At 40.4% G+C, this 22,451-nt stretch overlaps 1 protein-coding gene across 3 annotated transcripts in view; it reads right to left on the bottom strand.

Moving 5' to 3' along the window:
- The window catches only part of LOC135707574 (uncharacterized), a 220,157-nt gene that overhangs the window by 13,981 nt on the left and 183,725 nt on the right, over window positions 1-22,451 (bottom strand). For all 3 annotated transcript variants that reach the window (XM_065229445.1, XM_065229446.1, XM_065229447.1), the window contains exon 4: window positions 9,963-10,492. In XM_065229445.1, coding sequence (XP_065085517.1) covers window positions 9,963-10,044 — 82 coding nt within the window. In that variant the 5' untranslated portion in view covers window positions 10,045-10,492. The remainder of the gene's footprint in view (window positions 1-9,962; window positions 10,493-22,451) is intronic.

Consider the following 22,451-nt stretch of genomic DNA (forward strand, 5'->3'; position numbering starts at 1 on the left):
CCCCAAACACTTTAATTACATTTGTAACGGTTGATTTGGCAACTTTTAGCGATTTTGCCAACTTTGCGTGCGAGTAGCTCGGATTTTCGCGATGCGCGAGCAAAATTTTGATACGCTGCTCTTCTTGCTTGGACGGCATTTTGACAACTGAAGAGTGAATTCCAAAATCAAAATAGGAGCAACATTCTACACACACACACCTTCAAAATGAGGGGTGTTCAGGTTTTTTAAATGCAAAATTGAAAGAAATACGTCAAGTTGATATTGACCAAATTTTGACCGTATAACCCTTTAAAATGTTCACCGATTGCCAGCGAAAAGCGCTTTCCCTAACACATTTCAAAATTGAATTCCATCCGGTCTCAACGAACGCTGTTCATTCAATTACCGCGTGTGGTAAGTGGTGGTGTTCTCCAGTACACAACGAAAACGCAAGCAGCTAGCTATCAAGGCTGCCCTCAACCACTGATCGGATTCAGTTGCTCGTCGTGAGCCGCTGTGGGCCATCAATGCCGAGCGCGTCACCCTCGTTCGAAACAACGAACAGCTCGTCAGCCTCATCCGTGTTGAACACCCTAATAGCTCAGCATTATTCAACCACAGACAACCAGACATATAACTCACAAGTTGTTCATCGAACAAGCATTTAAAGGACAATTTAAAAGTATCGTAGTTGGTAGTACCACCTAAAGATGGGCAAAACAGCTTATCTGGCTGAGTGGATTAAACCCATTCAGCTCAATAAAGGGAGTCGAATCTTTTGAACAGCTCTTCAACTCACATTGAAATTATAGAAATCATGACACAAATTCAAAATCGGAAAATTAATTAGTGGTTTCAGTGTTTAAAACGCATATTACTGTAAAAGTAGTCTTACCTAATAATTCCGTACCTTACAATATGGCTCTACTTTTCAATGTAAAACGCCACTAACGCAACAACTGATTAACCATCGCGTAAACCAAAATGCGCGCAAAATGTGCTAACAACATATCAGTAAAAACAAAAAATGTATGCAAGAGCTACACCTATGTCACACGCGATGATATGGTTCACATCGTGGCACAGGATGTTTCGCCTTTTCTCAAGCTATGTAATCCAGTCTACATACAGAACAGATTTTATTTGTGATGTTAATTCTCCAGCAGAATTTCTCTCACTATTCTCGGCTTCAGCGCCAGATCATCAGCTCAGATCTGGATCCGGAGCTGAATCGTGAAGAATTGAGAGAGAAAAAAAGATCCGAAAAGCTGGACGGGTTCGAGAGCTGGACGGGTCCGAGAGTTGTCAACCTAAACAGCTCGCAGTGTCGAGTAGATGATTCGGATCCGGAGCTGAGCTGATAAGCTGAAGAGCTGCATTTCGCTTTTCGGTTATTTGCTTTTGTGCGGATCTTCCGCTCCCCCAGAGAATGATGTGAGGAGAGGTGAGAGCACATATGATGGAGGAATAACATCAGCAATAAGAGCCGGGTACATGAATAAATTGGATAATACACTGAGGCAAATAGACCTAAGAATTTCATAAGGTTCGACTTATGAACAACACACATGAATTTCATAAGCGTGACTTATGAATGATTTTCCGGTAACATGAGGTAGCTCGTATACGCCTTTAACCATTTCATTTTCCTAAGCGTTGAAAGACGAGTGGTAAACACACGGGTCCCCTAACCTCAACGTGTATTTCCAGTCTGCTCCGATTTATTATTTCTTTTGTCAGCATTATTTTTCATAAGGCAAATCAATGAAATTCATACTCATTCCTTATGGCTAAAATTCATAAGTGTTTCTCATAAAATTCTTACGTTCTTTTGCCTGCGTGTACAAGTAGAAAATTAACATCCCCAGTACGAATTGTCAGTCCGATGTGACTCCGATGAGAAGCCGATGCATCGAACTATCGGTCTGATAAAACCGCTCCGACGTGTGAACCGATAAAACAGTCCGATTTGACCCTTTGTATCGTGCTAATTTGCAACATCGGAATTGTAGACCTCAAGAGCGAGCTATCACTCGGTTTGTAGCACTGATGTGACTCCGATGTGCAACAAAATTTTGCATGGCGCATCGGGCTCTCATCGGGGTGTCGATTTTCGCTTTTGAGCATATTCCTATCAGAATGACACTCCGACGTGAAGCCGATGCGGGCAAAATTTTGTTCCTGGCATCGTGCTCGCATCGGGGTGTAGAGTTTTTATTAAATTAGGATAGGGTAGGGAACATCTACGGCATAAACGCCCATTTCCGTCATATCGAGCGGAAACATCAAATAAATCAATAAATTCGCCGAATCAATCGAGCCCTTGGTATGACAGTTTACTTCAAAAGCTACAAAACAATTTATAATTATGAGAACGCATCAAATGAATGTTTAAATTCATTCTTCTAAAAAACAAATCAAGTGCGCCGAGCGACACCATTTTTCCAGCCTGCACTCGTGTGCCGAATGGATTTAAATGGCATTTCAATGTGTTCTGTCGGAATTGAAACCGTATGACGGAATGGGCGTCAAATAGTGGTGTAAGGATTCTATCATTATCACAACAATTTGTTACTCTTTTTGGTAATCAACCGGTGCGGTTGGTAAATCTATTTAGAAGTTGACTGAAACATTCTACTATTTGTTAAGTAGTTAAGAGGTTAAGTGTGGTTTACGCTTACTATGAGGTACACTAGGGTATTCAACCCAATTATTATAAGAATTAGCATAATTAATATAAAAATAAGCATAACAATAATGAGAAAAAGAAAAATTATACTGTTATAATAAAAAAGCAATAACAATAATAAGAATAGACATAACAAACACAATAATTTAAATAAATAAAAATTTAAATTTTCTAAAATTGTTCAAAAATCACATTTTATTTTAGATTATGCTAAATGTGATGAATCTACACGCTAGGAAGTTCTTTAAATTAGGTTACGTAATTTAAGCACAAGTGGAAAAAAATCGATTTGTGTAGGTTTCGATTTTGGCAACATAGATGAAACAGCTGTGTTTCCAAAATCGAGATCCATGTGTAATATGAATAAGCATACTAAATAAAATAACTAGGGGAAATGACGGCTTCGGCATGACAGACTATTTTCGGCAACACAAATTGAAACACTATTTTCACTGGATTTTCTTACGAAAACACTTCGCTGAATGCATGCAAACGATTCTTTATGCTTTCAGCTTCAATTTGACTATATTTTTACCACTGAGAAAAAGCAATCTAGCAAGGTTTTCTTGAAATGCAACACACGCACTACAAATTGTAGCTGATTTCGAGTTGCCGATAATAGAACAGCAGATTTACATGCAGTTCAAATGGAACGGTTGCCGAAGAAAAACTGGTTGCCGACAATACTCGCTCTCACTAGAGAAGATTGGAGCTTTGTAAAAGCGTTTCAAAACAGTTTTTGACAGTTCTTTCGACTGAAATTGTTAGAGCAGCTGGCAGCAAAAGATTGTAAACAAACCAATACTGCATATGTGTGCGTTCCTTAGAGAAAAAGGCTATAGAAAGAAGGTCGCTGCTTAGGTTGCCGATAATACGTAAATTCCCCTACCGTAATAATAAGGGTTAGCATAATAATAATAAAAGTTAGCATAATAAGATGGCTGACTACAGTTACACTGTAATTGGGAAGTATTGTCAAATACCCCACAATATGGGTATTTTTGGAATCGGAGTCACGTACAGAGACCAGAAATAGATGTCTGACGCCGTTTTGAAATCCAAGACGGCGGCTTCTGGATACAGAGAAACTTGAAAATACTGGCAGATAATAGTCAGATGGTATTTTTGAAGAATAAAAACCGTATGAACTTTTCATAAAACACCCATATCGGTTTAGACTATTGCCGTTATAACTCCTTGAATAAGGGCTACTTTTTGCTTAAAAATCGCTATATCTCTCACAAACGAAAATATAGCACTTTGGTGTCTTTAAAAAGTTGTGTGTCTTAATGTTTTCTAAAACTTTGCAGAATACACCAAAGAGATACAATGAAGGTAGTTAAAACGAAGAAAAGCTCTAAATACTGATTTTAAGGTGCAACTGGCTCAGATTCTCTTATATCTCCACAGATTGAAGTCATGGCAACTTGATGTCTTCAACAAAGTTTCTTGAAATTATAAGCCCTATAATTTTGCAGAAGGCATGTACTTTCTATCTGTTAATATAATAAAGTTAGCTTTTTGAAACGCAATTTTACCTTAAGAAAAAATGAAGGTGAATGTTTCAAAAGTTGTGGAATAAAGAAATATGAAAATCTTCTGAACACACCTGAATGCTAAAATGTACACAGAAAACAATTAAGTACACGAATTTTCACTTTTAAACCAGTGTGCATCTGATAGAATAATTAGCTGTGTAGTGTCGGCATGGATCGTAAAAGACCTACTAAGAATAGCACTACGGATCGCCTGTTTCGGTGATAGAAGTCCATCACACAGGCGACCCCTAATTCACGGTGTCATGCGGCCTTTAGCTTACCGTGCAATGAATGAATGGTTAGGGGGTCTAATAAAAACCTAATCCCTAACGGAGCCTGTGGAGTACCTGGGTGCCGTCCACAGTATGTAGCCCTTGAACTTTGACCTTTCTGAAGCTCTTCTTGTTGATGGTCATGTGATTCGTTTGTTTTTTTTTCGTATGCATGGGAACTACGGGGAACTGAGATTGAATACAAGAAGGGTTTGGACCAGGGTTTTCAGTTAATGCGTATCTCGGTCGTTCATTACATACCACGTGAAAAAAAATCGTGTTTTTCCATGGAGAAGTGTGGTTTAAGGAGCTCGATGACCCTGGAGGGATCGTTTTTGCTTTCACAGCAGAAAATCATGGGTTTAATCCCGAGTACTTCCTTAAAATGCATAAACATTAAATAAAGTGATAATATTCTATCGATAAATTAAATGAACAACAAATAAACAACATATGCTTTTGGTCGTATCGCCAGCTAGAAGCGAATCCTGACCTTATACCCTACCCAATTCTCCAAGTCCGTAGCACTTATGAGGGTGTCGCTGAGTCGGTGGCCTCTCGTTACGTAAGTACTACATCAACATTTCCTTCCATATCCCTAGTTATGGTAAAGATGGGCGTGGCCGGGAATAGCGACAGTCATGCTTCTGTTACTCTTGTTTAGATTGGAACCAATGTTTACTCCCCAGCATTATTCCTGAAAGTAGTCTAACTGAGAATTTCAGAAGAGACGTGAGTGTCGCTAGTATCCAATCTACGAAGTATACTGTAACAACGCTAACGCTACTGTGCATCTGATAGAATAAACATCCTTAGCCAGATGTTGCTGTTGGTTTGCCTAACTATGTCTTCATCCGTAAGAAATCGACGTTTAATGTCATTATTTACATGTGGTTCATAAGCCTTTTTCACATGTTCATCTAGAAATTCAAATTTTTTTTTTGAAAATTGAGCGTTCGAGAAAAATCAATTTGTGTTTTACAGTGGATTTTTTTCAGTGTTTCAATGAATTTTTTTTTTAATTTTTTTTATATGTTAGTTCTAGCAATTTTCTGAAATTCATCCTTGAACGTGATTTGTGTAGATTATCATTCTTGAAGATTAAGATAGTAGTTTTAGATATTTTTCGATTTTTTTGCAAAAACATATTATTCAAAAATTAAAACACCTACACAAATTTCGCTGAATGGTGGATGATAGGAAATTGTCCGATTATTTATTTAAAATATATTACAAATATTTTTTTTATTGCAACACTAAAAAAACCCATTATAAAATTTCAAAATGATCGATTTCGAAAACTCCATTTACAAAAATCAAGCAATGTGTGCTTGAAAACACAGTTTAATTCTATATTGAACTGGAATAAGTGCATAACTGCTTTTGTAAACAATGACTTCTGTCGATTATTTCAAGAAAGTAAAGTCTCGCTTACGCAAACCAACATCACCATCGAAGCCTTCTCCTACCCGATGGGGATGTTGGATTGTGTGGGGGGGGGGTCCTGAATTCCTAGAAGCCATCAAGAGAAGTTGTTGATTACAAAAGCAGTTAGACCATAGAGGTAACTCTAAGACCAGCAGGTCCTGAAGAAACGTGCTCAACTTTTTGGCTCAGCTCTGGTACTCTCTTCGGTCCCAAGCTAGTCGATTCACCCCTCGAAACATACGAAAATCCAATAACCCCTCATTTTATCTGTCAAAATTTCATAGCGAATCAAAACAAAAATTGTGTAGTACTAGAATTTTGACTAGAATGGGGTACGTTAATCGATTTGCTTGGGACCAATAGGCTAGTCAAGTAGTGAGCCAATTTAAAATCGTTAGTTTCGTATTGATTGTTGGTTAGACCCTTATTCCAGCTCAATCTAGAATTATCTTCAATCCATCCATACATTGCAAGATGGGCACTCTCTCACGAAAAATGACATCCTAGCAAAAACTGTGTCACACCTGCACACTACCCAAGTAACAATTTTGGTTTTTTTAGGGTTCTGTGGACCATGATTTAGACTTGTAGAATGCTATAAAACCCGAATAAAACTTGCAACGTTACTTGGGTAGATACTACGAAGGGCCCATTCGTAAATTACATAAAGCGGAAAACGACATTTTTCGACCCCACCCTCTTCATAACAAGTATAATACAACCCATCAACCCTTACCGTAACGTGTAACGCAAACCAACCGGGGGCACCATTTTCGTCGAGATTCTAGTACTACAATCTGTTTGTTTTGATTCTCTGGGAAAATTTTTCAGATAAAATGAGAGGTTCGTGGATTTTCTTATGTTTTGAAAGGTGCTTCAATTAGCTTGGAACCGAAGATAGTACCAGAGCTGAGCATGTTTCTTCGGGACCCCCTAAGTTCTTTGAGTCCAGACATCAAAAAGTTATTGTTAGAAAAATTATTTTCCTATAAAATTGCCTATCTTGCAATATATGGACGACTTGTGATTAAATGGATTGTTTTTCTTAAAAAACAAATCAGAATTTAAGAAATGGAATATTTTTTTTAAAATCACCTTAAAACTTTTTAAATGGTTTTTTTTTCAGTGTAAGTATATAAATTTAATTATTAATATTTTTGTACTAAAGTTTAGCCAAATTGCTTAAATTCATCCTTCACCAATTGCTTATTTTCTCATTATTTCATTGTACTTTGCATGCTACTCTCTTCTTCGCTCCGTTCGAGCAATTCCACTCGCGAAAAGCAGAGAAGATAACGGCGCCGGTGGTGTAGTGGTAAGCGTGATTACCTCTCACCCCAGCAGGCCTGGGTTCAATCCCAGTCGGCGCCGCCGGGATGTTCTGAGGCATAACATCTCTGATCAGCCCTTCCTTCGGATGGGAAGTGAAGCCGTTTGTCCCCGGTTCATGAGTTGATGGGTCGATAGGTAGGGTTCAGGTGTGGGAGCTGCCTTCTTGGCACGTCGGTAGCATTGGTGCTCAGCACGGAAAACAAGATCGACGGAAAAAAAACAAACCAAAGGAAGAAAAGCAGAGAAGAGTAACTCACCAGCCCGACAGCAGCCAGTTCGTCCGACGGCATTCTTACTGGGTCGTATAGCACATGTGCATATGTCTCTCTCTCTTCCAAACAGCCGCTTGGAAGTTTGCTTTTACCATTGGTGCTGACGATCAGCAGGCACATGGTGTATTACGCGCGCGATTTGGTTTACGCGGTGACTGGTTTCAATGGTTTAGACTTGTGATATCAGTGAGCTGATGAGCTGTGGTTCCTAAAAAATGAACCGCGGGTCATCAGCTCACTTTAGAGAATCGGGTCTATAGAACAGCTCGGGAGCGGATCGCGCATCTCTAGTACCACCACCTGTGGTGCACCTAGTAAATTCTTCGTGCTGTCAAATCAGCCTACTGATCATTCTTGTATGAAACTGGTTCCAAACGTAAACAAACGCTGTAGGTTTCTTATGGCTTGTTTACGTTTGGAACCAGTTATGCGAGGTAGGCGACGATTGTTCGTATTTGACAGCCACCTCCACCCCTTGAGTAAATTCCCTTGCGTTTGACGTTTACACACTACGCCATCTGTTCAGCGTAGTGCCCACCACAGTGTACTCAACAGATGGCGGTAATGTTTTAGCGACGATGTCTTACATTGAGAAATATTCAATAAGTTATGTCTGTTTGTCTGTGATTCAACCATAACGAAAAAACGGTTTTTTCCAGGACCACCATAAATTATTGATGTTAAAGAGTTAATTTTCATTGAACGTTCGCTCGCCTTGCTGCCAGCCACATCACCCCCAAAGCTCTTTGATAATGTACCCAGCAATCAAACGTTTGTGGTCAAATGCGTCAAGTATTGAAGTGGTACATAAAAATTCTCGCGATGACCGAATACCTCATGACCATTTCAAATAACGAGAAACACTTCGCAAGGTTTTCTCTAGGACGCTAGAAAAAGCAATTAATCTCGAATTTATATGATTGATCGCGATTGGAAAAAATTTAGCAAGAAAATCCTCCAGTCAATTTTCGTATTTTTTTTTATTATCTATTGAATAAACCAAAAGCTGTGTGCGTTTTAAGCACAAAAATGCGTAATTTTGACATCAGAAAACATGGCGAAAATTATGTCTTAAAAAATCTTGCCAGATTCTCTTAATAGAAGTGACTTACAATTTGCATCAAAAAGCATAAACGTAGGTACCGTCCGGTAGGCTCAGATTCTGTGATTGATATGTTTTCCTTAATACATATTTCATTTCCGCACCACTATCATCTCCAAGAATATCGAGGACAAATTTTTCTAAACTTGTTCTAAACTTGTTCTAAACTTGTTTTCAAGCTTCCAACCCATCGGACCAAAAATGACTGATAAAAAAGTTAACTAAAGAGTAAGTGCTTGTATCCAAGACATATCGTCCAGGATTGGCTAGTACTACATGGACATCGACAGAGCACATCAAAAACAGAACTCTCAAATTGCTTCCGAATTTCAACCTATCGATTTTTTCACTGATGATGAGTTAAGAAATCAATTTAATATTTACTATACTTTTGCTGTGACATCAAAACTACCTTTCGTAATCCTACGTCAAATGTGCGGTCGTGTCTTGGATGCAAGCTCTTACTTTTTTTTATCGTAATATCATCAGAGATGGGATAGGGTAGAGTCGGTGTATAATGAGTCACGCCAAGAGAAAAACAGTTGAACTCGCATCACGGTTTTCGAAATATTTCCTTTCTTTTCACTTGGCAACAGAGGACTTCTACATCAACTTCAAATGACTTCTAGCGAGAACAAAAAATAGCGTCTGTAGTTAATCATTATATCAGTGATTATGTCAAATTATTTTATCAAAAAATAATAAAAATTTCCATTACTCATCATTATCAAACGTACCCCATGACAATTTAATGCATTTAATGCGTGTTTATGATCATTTCTTCGATTTTTTTTTATATTTTATTGCAATACCTTTCGTGGACCTTGCATAGCATCGTTATGTTTGTTTACTTTGCACGATAGGTAGCCGGTTTGACAGTTCAATAGGTAGACTTGGCTTCACTCTTGGCGTGACTCATTATACACCGACTCTAGGATAGGGGTTCTATCATGATAGACTGAGAGAAAATCTATCAAATAGAAGATGATATTATCACCATTTATCAGATACTGTTGATGCCTGATCAACACTATCATTGTGTTGGTCGAAGTGCTTTGATCAATTTAACCCCACTCTACGGTATATTAAATCATAACTACCAATAAGTACTATGATGCTGCCTAACCCCCACCAATGGATGGTTACACTTCATCACCATAACCTCGCCGACCCTGACTAACCGAAACGGCTTACGTCATCCCATGTTGACCCACGCACCCCTGAAAACCTGTTCCGAAAATTTACATTTTATTGTTTAGCCACCAAACAAATCATCATCACCATTTAGCACAGTTTCAGCTGACCAAACGTAAACAGCAACTATAAATACACTTTCGCATCACTTACCGGCATAGAACAGAAACAGGACAACTTTGAGCGAGATGAGGTTTTTGTTGACCAGCGGCTTCTTGGCAGGTGGCGCTCCCATTTTGATGTCACTTTTCGCACCTTACTTCTACAGGAGCAACTGTTTTCTTATCACTGTTTTGTTTTTTTTCCTATATTACTACTAAACACGTGTCCTTTCTTTCACAGCACACCTTCAGAACGCTGCTGAGACGTGTGTTACTTCTGTTCGCACGATAACTCAACTTGGGAGTGGTTCAGCAAATGTTTGGACAGCATTGATCCATTTCTTTCATCACCATCACCATCATCGGTGGTCAGGGAAAGAGTTGCCTCCAAGATCGTAAAACGGCAGGAACGAGCGGGGCTTGCGCTAGCGGAAATAGAATGATCTAAGAGTCTCCAAGTTTCGGATTTCCCGACGGTCGGTAGGTGCCTTCTTCCTCGGGTGTCTTCTTGGTGTTGTTTAGTATTTGTTTGCCTCGACCGCCGTAGGCGTCTTTGCTGCCCCGGGAAAACGCGAGGGAAATCTGGAAACGGAAACGGAGAAATAGCAAATCAGTCAAAACGTCTCGGTGTGTGTGTTAATGGTTATGATGGTGGGTAATAGACTTATAGTCGGTACATATAGACAACGCCGACTGGCTGGTTCTGGTTGGCGTGCGGTCGGGGCCAAGCCAGTAGCGCGGATTTGGGTTAATGGTGTGTCGTCAGACTGGGAGTGGATCTCGAATGTGTATAGATTTGGCGTCTGGCAGAAATGAGCGGCGAATTATGTGACGATGATGCGGGAAAATTAGATAAGTCATCGCCTTCCGGGCACTGCGATAAATTGTTTGGATAATGGGAAAGGCGGCTTTCTCATGTCAGTTCGGAATCGTATTGAAATGTAGCTTAAAACTAAATCAAGGGAAAATCTCTGTAAATTTCTCACAGTACATATGGTTGATTCCAAAGATCTGTTTATATGCCGTATAAAGAAGCACTATATCAGAAGCAATCATACATATATGTTCATCGTTGCAAGTTCCAAAGGCGTGTGATGATGAGAATATAAATTGAATTTGATCGTTTTCCGAATACATATGAACTGCAGTTGGTTACTCAACAGGAGGGAATAGTAGCACGGGATGGGTAGGTACGGTTGGTTTGTATGAAAGTAAAAATAAACTCTAATCGTGACCACCCATTAAGAAGCTGTCGGAATCAGAGTTGTGTTTTCTAAAAATTCTGAGACTGGGTGACGATTTGGCGGTGTGTTGTTTACGGCTAGAATAATAGCATACACACGGTCATGTGTGAGTAAGTGATTGCATCAAAACATGGGTGGACATGTGGGTGTAACATTTTACGACAGTTTATTCGGGAGCACATTGTTTTCCGGTGCACATGTGGTCGCTAATTTGCAGCAGAGAAAAAACTTTATTGAAAGTGTTTTATTCGTTTCCTGTTCGAATAAACAAGCAACTGGATACAATAGAGGCATTTCGCGCCAAATCGAATCGAAGCTGGCAGCACCCTTTCAGATTTAAATAAAATTTTCTAGATGTGTAGACTTTGACTAAATAAGCACTTTTGCATACTCAGTTTTTCCAAAATTTATCTAGACTAACATTTGAGAAGGGCCAAACTTTTTCTGCCGATTTTTTTCAAAAAAAAAAAAATTATGGAAAAATGACAACTCCAACAAAAATATGTTGTATGAATGACTTTTAGGAAATTGACCAAATTATCGAAAAAAAAAAATACTAAAAAAAATTTCATTCGAGGCCTACACTGAAAAAAGTCGATTTTTAAAATTTAAAGTCGATTTAAAAAAAAAGGCCATCTTTTGATTTGGATGAAACTTTGCCTCAAGATAGGTAATTATGTTAACTACCATCCGTCCATACATTGCGAGATGGGCACTTTTAAGGAAAAAAAGTTTTTCTTACAAAAACTTGTTCATGTCTGAACTGATTTTTTAACGTACCATTTTTACACAAAACTAAACCAGTGAAGTTCAAAATCATCTCAGAAACCAATGAAGCTCCATTTGTGATTCAATTTTGTCTAATCAGCAACTAATCACTTGGATTAATCGAGAATTCCATACGAAAAGGGCTTATATCATTAGAAAATAATATAATTGATTATATTGTCTACTACTGAGGCAAAATCCGATACTCCTATAGCAACTTAGAATTCTTAGCTCATATTATCCATAAAGAATTAGGTATGAATAACATTTAAATTGAGATCTTCCTTCGAATCAACAACGATTTGGGAAGTCAACGTATTGCATCATAATTCTATATGCCCTTCTGTTATTTATACCTAAACCATCAACATTATATACCTACCACTTCATTCTACCTATGAGCACTATAAAACTAAGGTTGATTTCATACAAGCAGCAGTCAATCTGATAAAGAAAGTTGTGAAGACAAGTTGTAGTAAAATTTATCTCCAATTTCATCGAGGAACATGAGGAGCATGGATTATCGTTCAATAAAATCTCTAGAAATTATATAAGCAGTGCGAAAAAATATATTTGGCCTAGATACAGCAGACATTGCAAAGTAGAGGCATACGAAGAAATGATTGTGCAGCTACAGGAGAAGTTCAATTCCCCTACAACTGACAGAAAAGATCAGATAACAGTCCTATGAAATCCATCTTTTCTCAATAACTTTTTTATTTGAAATTTATCATGAAAGTCATCTTCTAGAGAGCAAGTGTTCACTCGGCTGTCGACAAAAGCAGACCACTCTCGATGTGTGCTACGCGATCGTCTGTTTTCTCGGCAGCAACCATTGTGTGGTTCTCCTCATTGTTCTTCATCAGCAGTTCTTTCGGTCGATGCGTCGTCGACTTTGGAAAGCAACCGTTTTGTGATGAGTGTGTGAGTGCTGACCACGTTTTGCGTCCATTGCTGCAATGGACGCGCTCTGACCCTCGTTGGCGTTCAACAATTTGCCATACAATGAAACTACTGGAAGCGGCTCCAGTTCTGATGGAGGAGGCTTTTTGGATAGCGGAAGATAAAGTGTTTATTGTGTTGTACCTTTTGACTATATTTTTAAGATGTATTGTATAGTGACCATGAATCCTCGGCTCTGTAAAGTTAATTCGGTTGAGCCTTACCAAATAAATTAATGAACAAAAAAAAAAAAAAAAAAAAAATCTTCTAGAGACTTTTAAAACTCTCTCTGCCTGTATCTCTTCTAATAAAAAATATATACCCAAATATAGTAAAAAATATGAATAGATTCAAATTGATTTTATACGAGTTTAAAAAATAACATACCTCCAATTTTGTCATATTATTGAGAATAACATACGCCCTTTCAAATGCCGTAAAAAATTTTTTTTTTGTTTGCCCCAACCAGAGATATTAACATTTGAAAAGTGCATATTTTTAGTATAAAAACGTCAATTACTCTTGATCGGCGAAAGATATTGATAAACTTTGTGAGGCGAAAATTTGCGCCTTCTTAAGATCTAAAAGTTATCTCAGGACATCTTTGCTGAGAAATTTAAAATAAGAAAACTAGAGCAAAAAAACTGTTTTTTTAAGAGCCACCCTAACTCAATTCAAGAAAATATCTCTAAATCGGCCAATTTAAGAGATACAAAAAAGTTATCTTCGACAAAGTTGCTTGAAATTAGCTCAACTATAACTTTGCCTAAGAATGTGTACCTTAATTTATTCAAACAAAAAAGTTAGATTTTTGATTTTAATGATAATAGGAACCACCCTAGAATTCATTGTCATAAAAATAAGGGCCTAACTATAAGGAACAACTTTGTAGAAGAGACTTTTAGTCTAAAGTTTCAATTTCAGGCTCAAAACATCATTCCACCTAAATCTGCATTCTGGACCACTGTGCATTGGTGGCACTCTTAAGCGAATAGCAAAGAGAGCTAGTCTTGCTCGAGATTGTAACCGATGGTTCCATAATGTGGGCTTGTGACTCTATCACAAGTGCACTCATAATCGACTGTATAACAGTGTTGTAGAATGTCCTAAATCCAACTCTGCTGTTGGTCGCTCACTTTCCCATACCTTTCCATTCGCCTGCGGTACCACTCACTCTCATCAAACTGGTTGACAGCAGGCGCTCTGCCGAAAAGGTTGTCCATATATGGGGTAAGGGGAGAGACAACGACGGGTGAAATAAATATGTAAATACAGCAACATTTCGGGTCTGCTCGTATTTCGTGGTTTTTTGCGGATTATTGCTTGGCATGTTAGCAGGAGTCAGGTTAATTCTGTTTCAACCGCACTCGGGAACAGACTCAGTGCGCGACGTGCTAATTTTCCCAAAGGTTCGCTGAAAGGGCGAGGTAAAAATGTGTAGTGTGGTTTTTTTTAAATAGTGTGTTTTGTTTAATTACAGGTCTAGGGCTAGTAAAAAGAAAAGTTAGTAGTGTCAGTCGTGTTTAAAAATTTCGTTAGTAAAAGTGGTTAGTAGTGCTAGCTGTAAAATTAGAACTGAAAATAATGTGTTATATTGTTCTTTAATGTTAGGGTAGTTCGACCAATTGTCACCCCAAACTGACGGTTGACTGTTACCGTGCAGATAATTCTAAAAGAAAAGGTAAATTTATGTACATTTATTGTAAATTTGTGAAAAAAATTATGTATTGTATGAGTAATTATGTGGTTGGTTTGGTTTTGAAAGGGGCAGGCTAATTAAATGTGTATGGCGAGGTGCTAATAAGCGTGGTTAGGTCCACAAAGGGCCTTTTTCTTTTCTTTGGCAGCATTTGTCCTGGAGCGAGCGCCATTGTGTTCGAGGTCAAAGGACAAGCCCGGCATTATTAGCGAAGCCATTTTGCAAAGGCCACGTTGCAGCGGTAAGTCCATTGTGACACGCGTTCGGGATTGGTCCTCCAGCTGGGTTCAGGAGAACCAGCTTGGAGCAGTGCAGCAGTCGCTACCGCGGGTTCTAACGAGCCAATATCGTCCCGCTTCTTTCTCTTCCGCCACCCTCTATGCTGTTTTGGTTGCCACCGCTCCGCGAACTGCATGCACCGGGCGAGTTATCACGCAATCGCCACGCAGTCACCAGAATTAGACCAATTAGTGATTCGCCAGAATAACCACCACCCGCTTCATCACCACCACCATCGCCCCATCGCCACCACCACCGCCACTGCCGAGAAACCCCGAAAACGAAGCCAAACCGCAAGTAAAATGTGACGTCACAATGTTAAAAACTATGTATCGTAAAATCTAGAATATAATGCTATTGTACATGTAATTTTCTTAGTCCAGAACTTTTCATACTAGTTGAAAATCTCACTACCATTTCTTTTGTGTATCGTTCTCCGGACTCGAAAGGAGTCTTCATGCCTCCCTCCCTTTGTGGTTTATTCAGTAGGAAATTGACTCTGTGGCTTTTGAGCATAGAAAACCATAAGTGAATCATTCATGTTTTCTTTCCCCTTTGCCCTGTTTATGGACAATACCCTATCGTCGTGAGTTACTACTGACAGCATAGATTGAAGAGTGAGAGTGGTATACCGTATTCCTTCCTTCCGACCCTGTTGATAACTTTTTCCACTGAGTAGCTGAGGGGTTTACAAATTGGCGCCCAACATAAAAATAATTTCATTGATTTTTCAGGAATTTCGGTTACAGTATCTCTCCTCTCCCGACCGAGGGAGGTAAAAACAGTAAAAACTGTTTCATTATTTTGCCTTCTCCAAACTACAAGTGCAAGTGATTATTATTAGTATTTAGCATGCATTTAGTAATTCTCGGTTATTAGAATTTTGCATGCAGTTCAGTTAATTATAATTTCGAATTCTTTTTGTAGCATTTAAGCACCCCTTACGGGTTCTCATATTCCATTGATTTGTTTTGTTGCTGTTCATTCATTTGTTTTGTTTATATTTTGACGCTAGCGAGAATCTAACAGAATCGATGTTGTTTTGCAGATCTGAGAAGTTTTCGAGATTGTTGGAGTTGTTCCGGATGTAACGAGTGGGCCCTAGAATCTATAAGGCTGCGTTGAAAACCGTCCTGGAGTCCGATTAAACCAAATCGCGACTGAGAAGGGTGAGTACAGTTGGATATAAGAGTGAGTCTGGACAGGGCACAGACGTTGATCTAGCCACGATTCGAACACTCGTTACTTCCTGAAGGCTCCAACCACCCGATAGATTCACAGTTATGGATTCTGAAATGCAGATAAAATACCGGACCCTTTTGGTTCACCATCTAGAAAAGGAAGAGGTTGAATTCGAACTAGAGGTTAGAGCAGTTCAATTCGAGAAAGATGAAAGTTTATCGGTAATCAGAAGACGTTTGAGGGAAAAGTTGAAGAGAGAAAGAGGCGATCCGGAAGAAGTTGATTTTGCAATCTGTGAAACTCGTACGGTTGATGGAGAAATTAGGTTGATCGATGGAAAGATTAAGGAAATTCGAGATTATTTGGAAAAGAGGAAGGAGTTCGAAGGCATTAGGGATGCATTAGGGACACGATTAGTGCATTATTTTGCTCGATGTTCTGCCATTCAAAGTGCCGCCGAAGAAGATAATGATCTAGAAGATCTGGACAGGCTACTAGGTACTATTCGTCGGTGGTATAGCACATTCTTCACTATGTTTTCTCCGATTGATTCGATTCGCAAGGAAGTGATGCTGCAGATTACAAATTCCCTGACCCAGTTACAGTTAGGTCTACCAGTTCCTTCGAATGTACAGCGTGTGTCACAGGAGACACAGACAGATGATACCGACGGGGAATCACGGGTTGCAGAAGGATCAAAGCCGTCAAATTCAGGTGCTAATCAATCGCGTCGTCTACTCCGGTCAACTTTGGAACAACCAACTTCAGATTCGTATGTTCCACCCAGTATTGCAAAACCGTCCGGAGCAAGAACAGTTCGCCAGAAGTCTAAGGAGCGTATTCTGAATAGGTTTGATCTATCGAGTAAGAATTCAAATCCAAATAATAAAGTTGTTGATTCCGATTCAGTGTCTGAGTCGTCATTGTCCGCATCTCCACCGAGGAGATCAAAACATAGGTCCCGTGGCCCAAATACGCGGCGAACAAAACCAGTGTCGGACTGGAATTTACGCCGTTATGACGGTAGGGACGGAGGTCAAGGTTTGATGCGATTCATTAAGGAAGTGGAATTTTATGCGCAATCGGAAAACGTCTCCGATAAGGAATTGTTTCGTTCAGCGATCCATCTTTTCTCAGGCCTAGCCAAAGTTTGGTTTATGCAAGGGGTGGAGAATGAGGATTTTACGTCTTGGCAAGAGTTGGTGGCCGAGATGAAAAAGGAATTTTTGAGCCCAGACCACGACCACGTGAGCGAGTTTAGAGCTGTTGACAGGAAACAAAGATCTAAAGAAAAGTTTCAGGATTTCTTCTTTGACATTCAAAAAATTTTCAATTCATTAACGAAACCAATTTCAGAAAAAAAGAAATTTGAGATCGTGTTTAGAAATTTGAGAGCGGATTACAAAGGGCATGTAGTAGCTGCTCAAATTGACAATCTTGCAGATCTGAAACCTTTTGGTCGCAAACTGGATGCCACTTTTTGGTATAAGTATGAGACCCGTAACCAAGATGAACAACCTTCTAGGAATCGTTCCCAAGTTAATGAATTGAGATCATATATGAATTCGAAACCAAACAGAGATGGAGATCAGCCGGCAAAATTTCGATCGGATCAGAAAGCAGCGGATAAACCAAATAGGGAAAAAGGAGACAGAAAGCCGGCACGCGATCAGCAGTCTGGAGATGATGAGAACGGTAAAAAGTCTGTGTCTGATGGGTTGAAGGTTTTACTGGATACGTACATTCCGCCCAAGCCCGGCATGTGTTATAACTGTCGCCTTCCAGGTCATCACCAATCTGAGTGCGAGCGCCCCAAGCATAAATTCTGCTACAAGTGTGGTTTCCACAACGTGGAGACTAAATCTTGCCCTTTCTGTGCAAAAAACGCTTAAGTTCCCGTCTGGAGGGGCAGACGGCAGCTGAGTACGATAAGAAAACCCCTAGTAATCCCGATCGTAGTCTTCTTTCATTAGGTTTGCGGCAAGTTGGTAACGACGAATATATGCACTCCTCCAATATAGAAATTAGCGAGCATTTTCTAAAAATCGCGGACGATGATAGACCCTTTGTAAAAGTAGAAATCCTGGATGTTCCACAGATTGGATTGCTGGATAGCGGTGCGAATCGCAGCATTTTAGGTTATGGTTCAAGTTTTCTACTCAAAACGTGCCATTTGCGTCTACAACCCGTCCACATCGATATCGCTACGGCCAGTGGGCAAAAGTTGGAAGTTTCAGGATGCGTAGATCTGCCAGTTACGTTCAATGGCGTAACAAAGATTCTGTCAGCTCTAGTTATTCCATCTGTAAAACGCAAACTGATCTTAGGATCAGACTTTTGGCAGTCGTTTGGAATCATGCCGACAATTGCGGCCACCGATTTTCCCAGTTCCGTAGAAGAGCTACGAGAACATACGGTGGAATCCTCTTTAACAGAAGAGCAGATGGAAAAACTAGAAGAAGTGAAGAAGTTGTTCAAACCCGCAGTAGAAGGTCGTCTAGAGTCAACGGCGATGATTAGCCATCGAATCGAGCTGTCGGACGAAGCGAAGAAGCTTCCCCCGGTGCGCATAAACCCATTTCCAACCTCACCCGCTAGGCAAGAGAAGATAAATCAGGAACTAGACAGTATGTTGAAGTGTGGGATTATTGAACGGTCATACAGTGATTGGTCACTCCGCCTTGTCCCAGTGGACAAGCCAGATGGTTCAGTCCGCTTATGTCTAGATGCCCGGAAGCTCAACGAGCGAACTGTTCGGGACTCTTACCCTCTCCCACACGCCGATAGAATCTTGAGTCGCTTAGGTCCGAGTTGTTACATCTCCACGATAGATCTGTCGAAAGCTTTTCTGCAGGTTCCGTTGCATCCACGTTCTCGGAAGTACACCGCGTTTTCGGTGTTAGGGAGAGGGCTGTTCCAGTTCACTCGGATGCCCTTCGGTCTAGTGAACAGCCCGGCAACCTTGTCGAGATTGATGGATCGGGTCCTCGGCGGGAGTGAGCTGGAACCAAACGTGTTTGTTTATCTCGATGACATCATCGTGATAAGCAACACGTTTGAGGAGCACCTGGACAGGCTCAAGGAGTTGGCATCTAGACTCAGAGCCGCTAATCTGTCCATCAACTTACAGAAGTCAAAATTTTGTGTGTCGGAAGTCCCGTACTTGGGATATATTTTGAGTAAGAACGGACTTCGCCCAAATCCGGATCGGGTCGAAGCCATTTTCAATTTCGAACGTCCAAAGTCGCTGCGAGCATTGCGGAGATTTCTGGGTATGTGCAACTACTATCGGCGGTTTATAGCCACCTTTAGTGAGATTGTACGCCCATTAACTGATCTGCTCAAAGATCAACCGAAAGTCGTGAAGTGGAACGAGTCCGCTGAAGCGTCGTTTGTCAAAATTAAGGAGTTGTTGATCAGCGCTCCCATATTGACGAACCCCGACTTTTCCAAGCCGTTTTCTATCCACTGTGACGCTAGCGATTCCGCCATTGCCGGAGTTCTGACCCAGACGTACGATGACATCGACAAGCCGGTCGCCTACTTTTCGCAAAAATTAGGTGCCACACAGCAGCGATATGCCGCCACCGAGAAGGAGGCCTTAGCAGTCCTGAGGTCATTGGAAAAATTCAGGTGTTATATCGAAGGTTCGAGGTTCACGGTAATCACCGACGCGTCGGCTTTGACGTACATCCTTCGGAGCAGCTGGAAAACATCCTCTCGATTATGTCGATGGAGCCTCGAATTGCAAAAACACGATATGGAAATTCACCATCGCAAAGGAGTCGATAACATCGTGCCTGACGCTCTGTCCAGGGCCGTAGAAGAGGTCAGTGCAGCATCGGCCAAGTCCGATTGGTACAACTACATGACGCAGAAGGTTATCGAGGAGCCGGAGAACTTCAAGGATTTTCGAGTGGAGAATGGGATTTTGAAGAAGTTTGTCTCGAGCCCGGAGAACATTGACTACCGTTTTGAGTGGAAGATTTGCGTACCGTTCGCTTTGAGAGAGAAGGTTTTGTTTGAGGAACATGATGAGGCAGTACACATGGGCTACGAGAAGACGCTGGCGAAGGTCCGTAGGAAGTACTACTGGCCCCATATGGCGAAGGAAATCAAGGCTTACGTGCAAAAGTGCAGGATCTGCCAAGAAAGCAAACCGAGTAATCAGTCCCAACATCCTGTGATGGGGCAACAGAGGGTTACTACGAAGCCTTTTCAGATCATTGCCCTTGATTTCATTCAATCGCTTCCTAGAAGTAAGACCGGCCATTGCCATCTACTCGTAGTGATGGACCTTTTCTCGAAATACTGTTGGTTGTTTCCGCTTCGCAAGATTTCCACCACCCAGGTCAACAAGATCTTAGAGGATAACCTGTTTCGACGATACGCCGTGCCAGAATGCTTGATATCGGACAATGCTTCCACGTTCCTATCGAAGGAATTCAAATCCCTCCTCGAAAAGTTCCGCATCCAACATTGGGCTAACTCGCGACACCATTGTCAGGCAAACCCCGTCGAAAGGTTAAATAGGACCATAAATGCGTGCATTCGTACCTACGTCCGATCAGACCAAACTCTCTGGGATACTCGGATATCGGAAGTCGAACACATATTGAACACAACTCCTCATAGCTCAACTGGATTCTCCCCCTATAGGATCATATTTGGTCATGAAGTAGTAGGAAGGGGTGATGAACATAGAGTCGATAGGGATGAGACGGTAATTTCGGATGAAAAAAGACTAGAAAACAAATCTAAGGTTGATCAGTTTATTCGCGATCTCGTAGTCAAAAATTTACAGAAGCAATACTCGAAAAATTCACAATATTACAACTTACGTCGGAAAAAGCCCGCACCAGTATATCAAGTCGGTCAGAGAGTCCTCAAAAGAAGATTCAAACAGTCCTCCGCCGTAGACAAATTCAGCGCGAAACTCGCACCGTGTTACAATCCATGTACCGTAAAAGCCAGGATCGGTACAAGCTCGTATGAGTTGGTTGACGATTCTGGAAAACACCTCGGAATCTTCTCCTCCGCCGATTTGAAGCCCGCCACCTGAAACGAAAAAAAGATAGAATGATTACCAGATAGTTCCGCTAGATTTTGTCAATGGGATATTGACGTAAAATAAAAACAGGATACTTAGCTCGCTAATCCAACTTTTCTTCCTGGAGCTGCAGACCAGGGAGAGAGACTGAAAGTAAACAAAACAAAAGTTAGGAAAAGAGAATTGAATAGTAGATGCGCATACGGATAGAAAGCTCGTCAATAATGATTTGTTAAAAGTACTTACCGGAAGAATAAATCCATTTGATCCTCGGAATATTGGTCCATGATGAATTCCCGCAAACCGACCGAATGGCAACAAAACCGATCAATGAAAATTTAACTGGAATTCTCATCGTTTAGAGCTCGAACGAGATAAATTTTCCGCGAACCGACTCGATTTAGGGAAGAGATAAACAATGACTGACAGCTGATAATCACTGGATCACTCACGCACTGGAACGATTTGATAGTTTAAGAAAAGAGAGTAAACATCGTTTTATTTGCTCTTCCAGAGAGGAAGAGAAAGCATAGATGCGATGTAAACAATACCGTAAAGATAGTTTTTGTTTCTTACCCAAGGTAAAAAGATAGAAAAAGTAGGTTTTTTATTGGTAATTCATTCAAGGAAAATGATGCATGTATCATTTTCAGGCGGTCGGAGGGGTATTGTAACCGATGGTTCCATAATGTGGGCTTGTGACTCTATCACAAGTGCACTCATAATCGACTGTATAACAGTGTTGTAGAATGTCCTAAATCCAACTCTGCTGTTGGTCGCTCACTTTCCCATACCTTTCCATTCGCCTGCGGTACCACTCACTCTCATCAAACTGGTTGACAGCAGGCGCTCTGCCGAAAAGGTTGTCCATATATGGGGTAAGGGGAGAGACAACGACGGGTGAAATAAATATGTAAATACAGCAACATTTCGGGTCTGCTCGTATTTCGTGGTTTTTTGCGGATTATTGCTTGGCATGTTAGCAGGAGTCAGGTTAATTCTGTTTCAACCGCACTCGGGAACAGACTCAGTGCGCGACGTGCTAATTTTCCCAAAGGTTCGCTGAAAGGGCGAGGTAAAAATGTGTAGTGTGGTTTTTTTTAAATAGTGTGTTTTGTTTAATTACAGGTCTAGGGCTAGTAAAAAGAAAAGTTAGTAGTGTCAGTCGTGTTTAAAAATTTCGTTAGTAAAAGTGGTTAGTAGTGCTAGCTGTAAAATTAGAACTGAAAATAATGTGTTATATTGTTCTTTAATGTTAGGGTAGTTCGACCAATTGTCACCCCAAACTGACGGTTGACTGTTACCGTGCAGATAATTCTAAAAGAAAAGGTAAATTTATGTACATTTATTGTAAATTTGTGAAAAAAATTATGTATT

This window comes from Ochlerotatus camptorhynchus, unplaced genomic scaffold (genome assembly GCF_037179485.1).
Source record: "Ochlerotatus camptorhynchus isolate MF236.1 unplaced genomic scaffold, CSIRO-AGI_Acam_v1.1 ptg000314l, whole genome shotgun sequence".
Taxonomy (NCBI): domain Eukaryota; kingdom Metazoa; phylum Arthropoda; class Insecta; order Diptera; family Culicidae; genus Ochlerotatus; species Ochlerotatus camptorhynchus.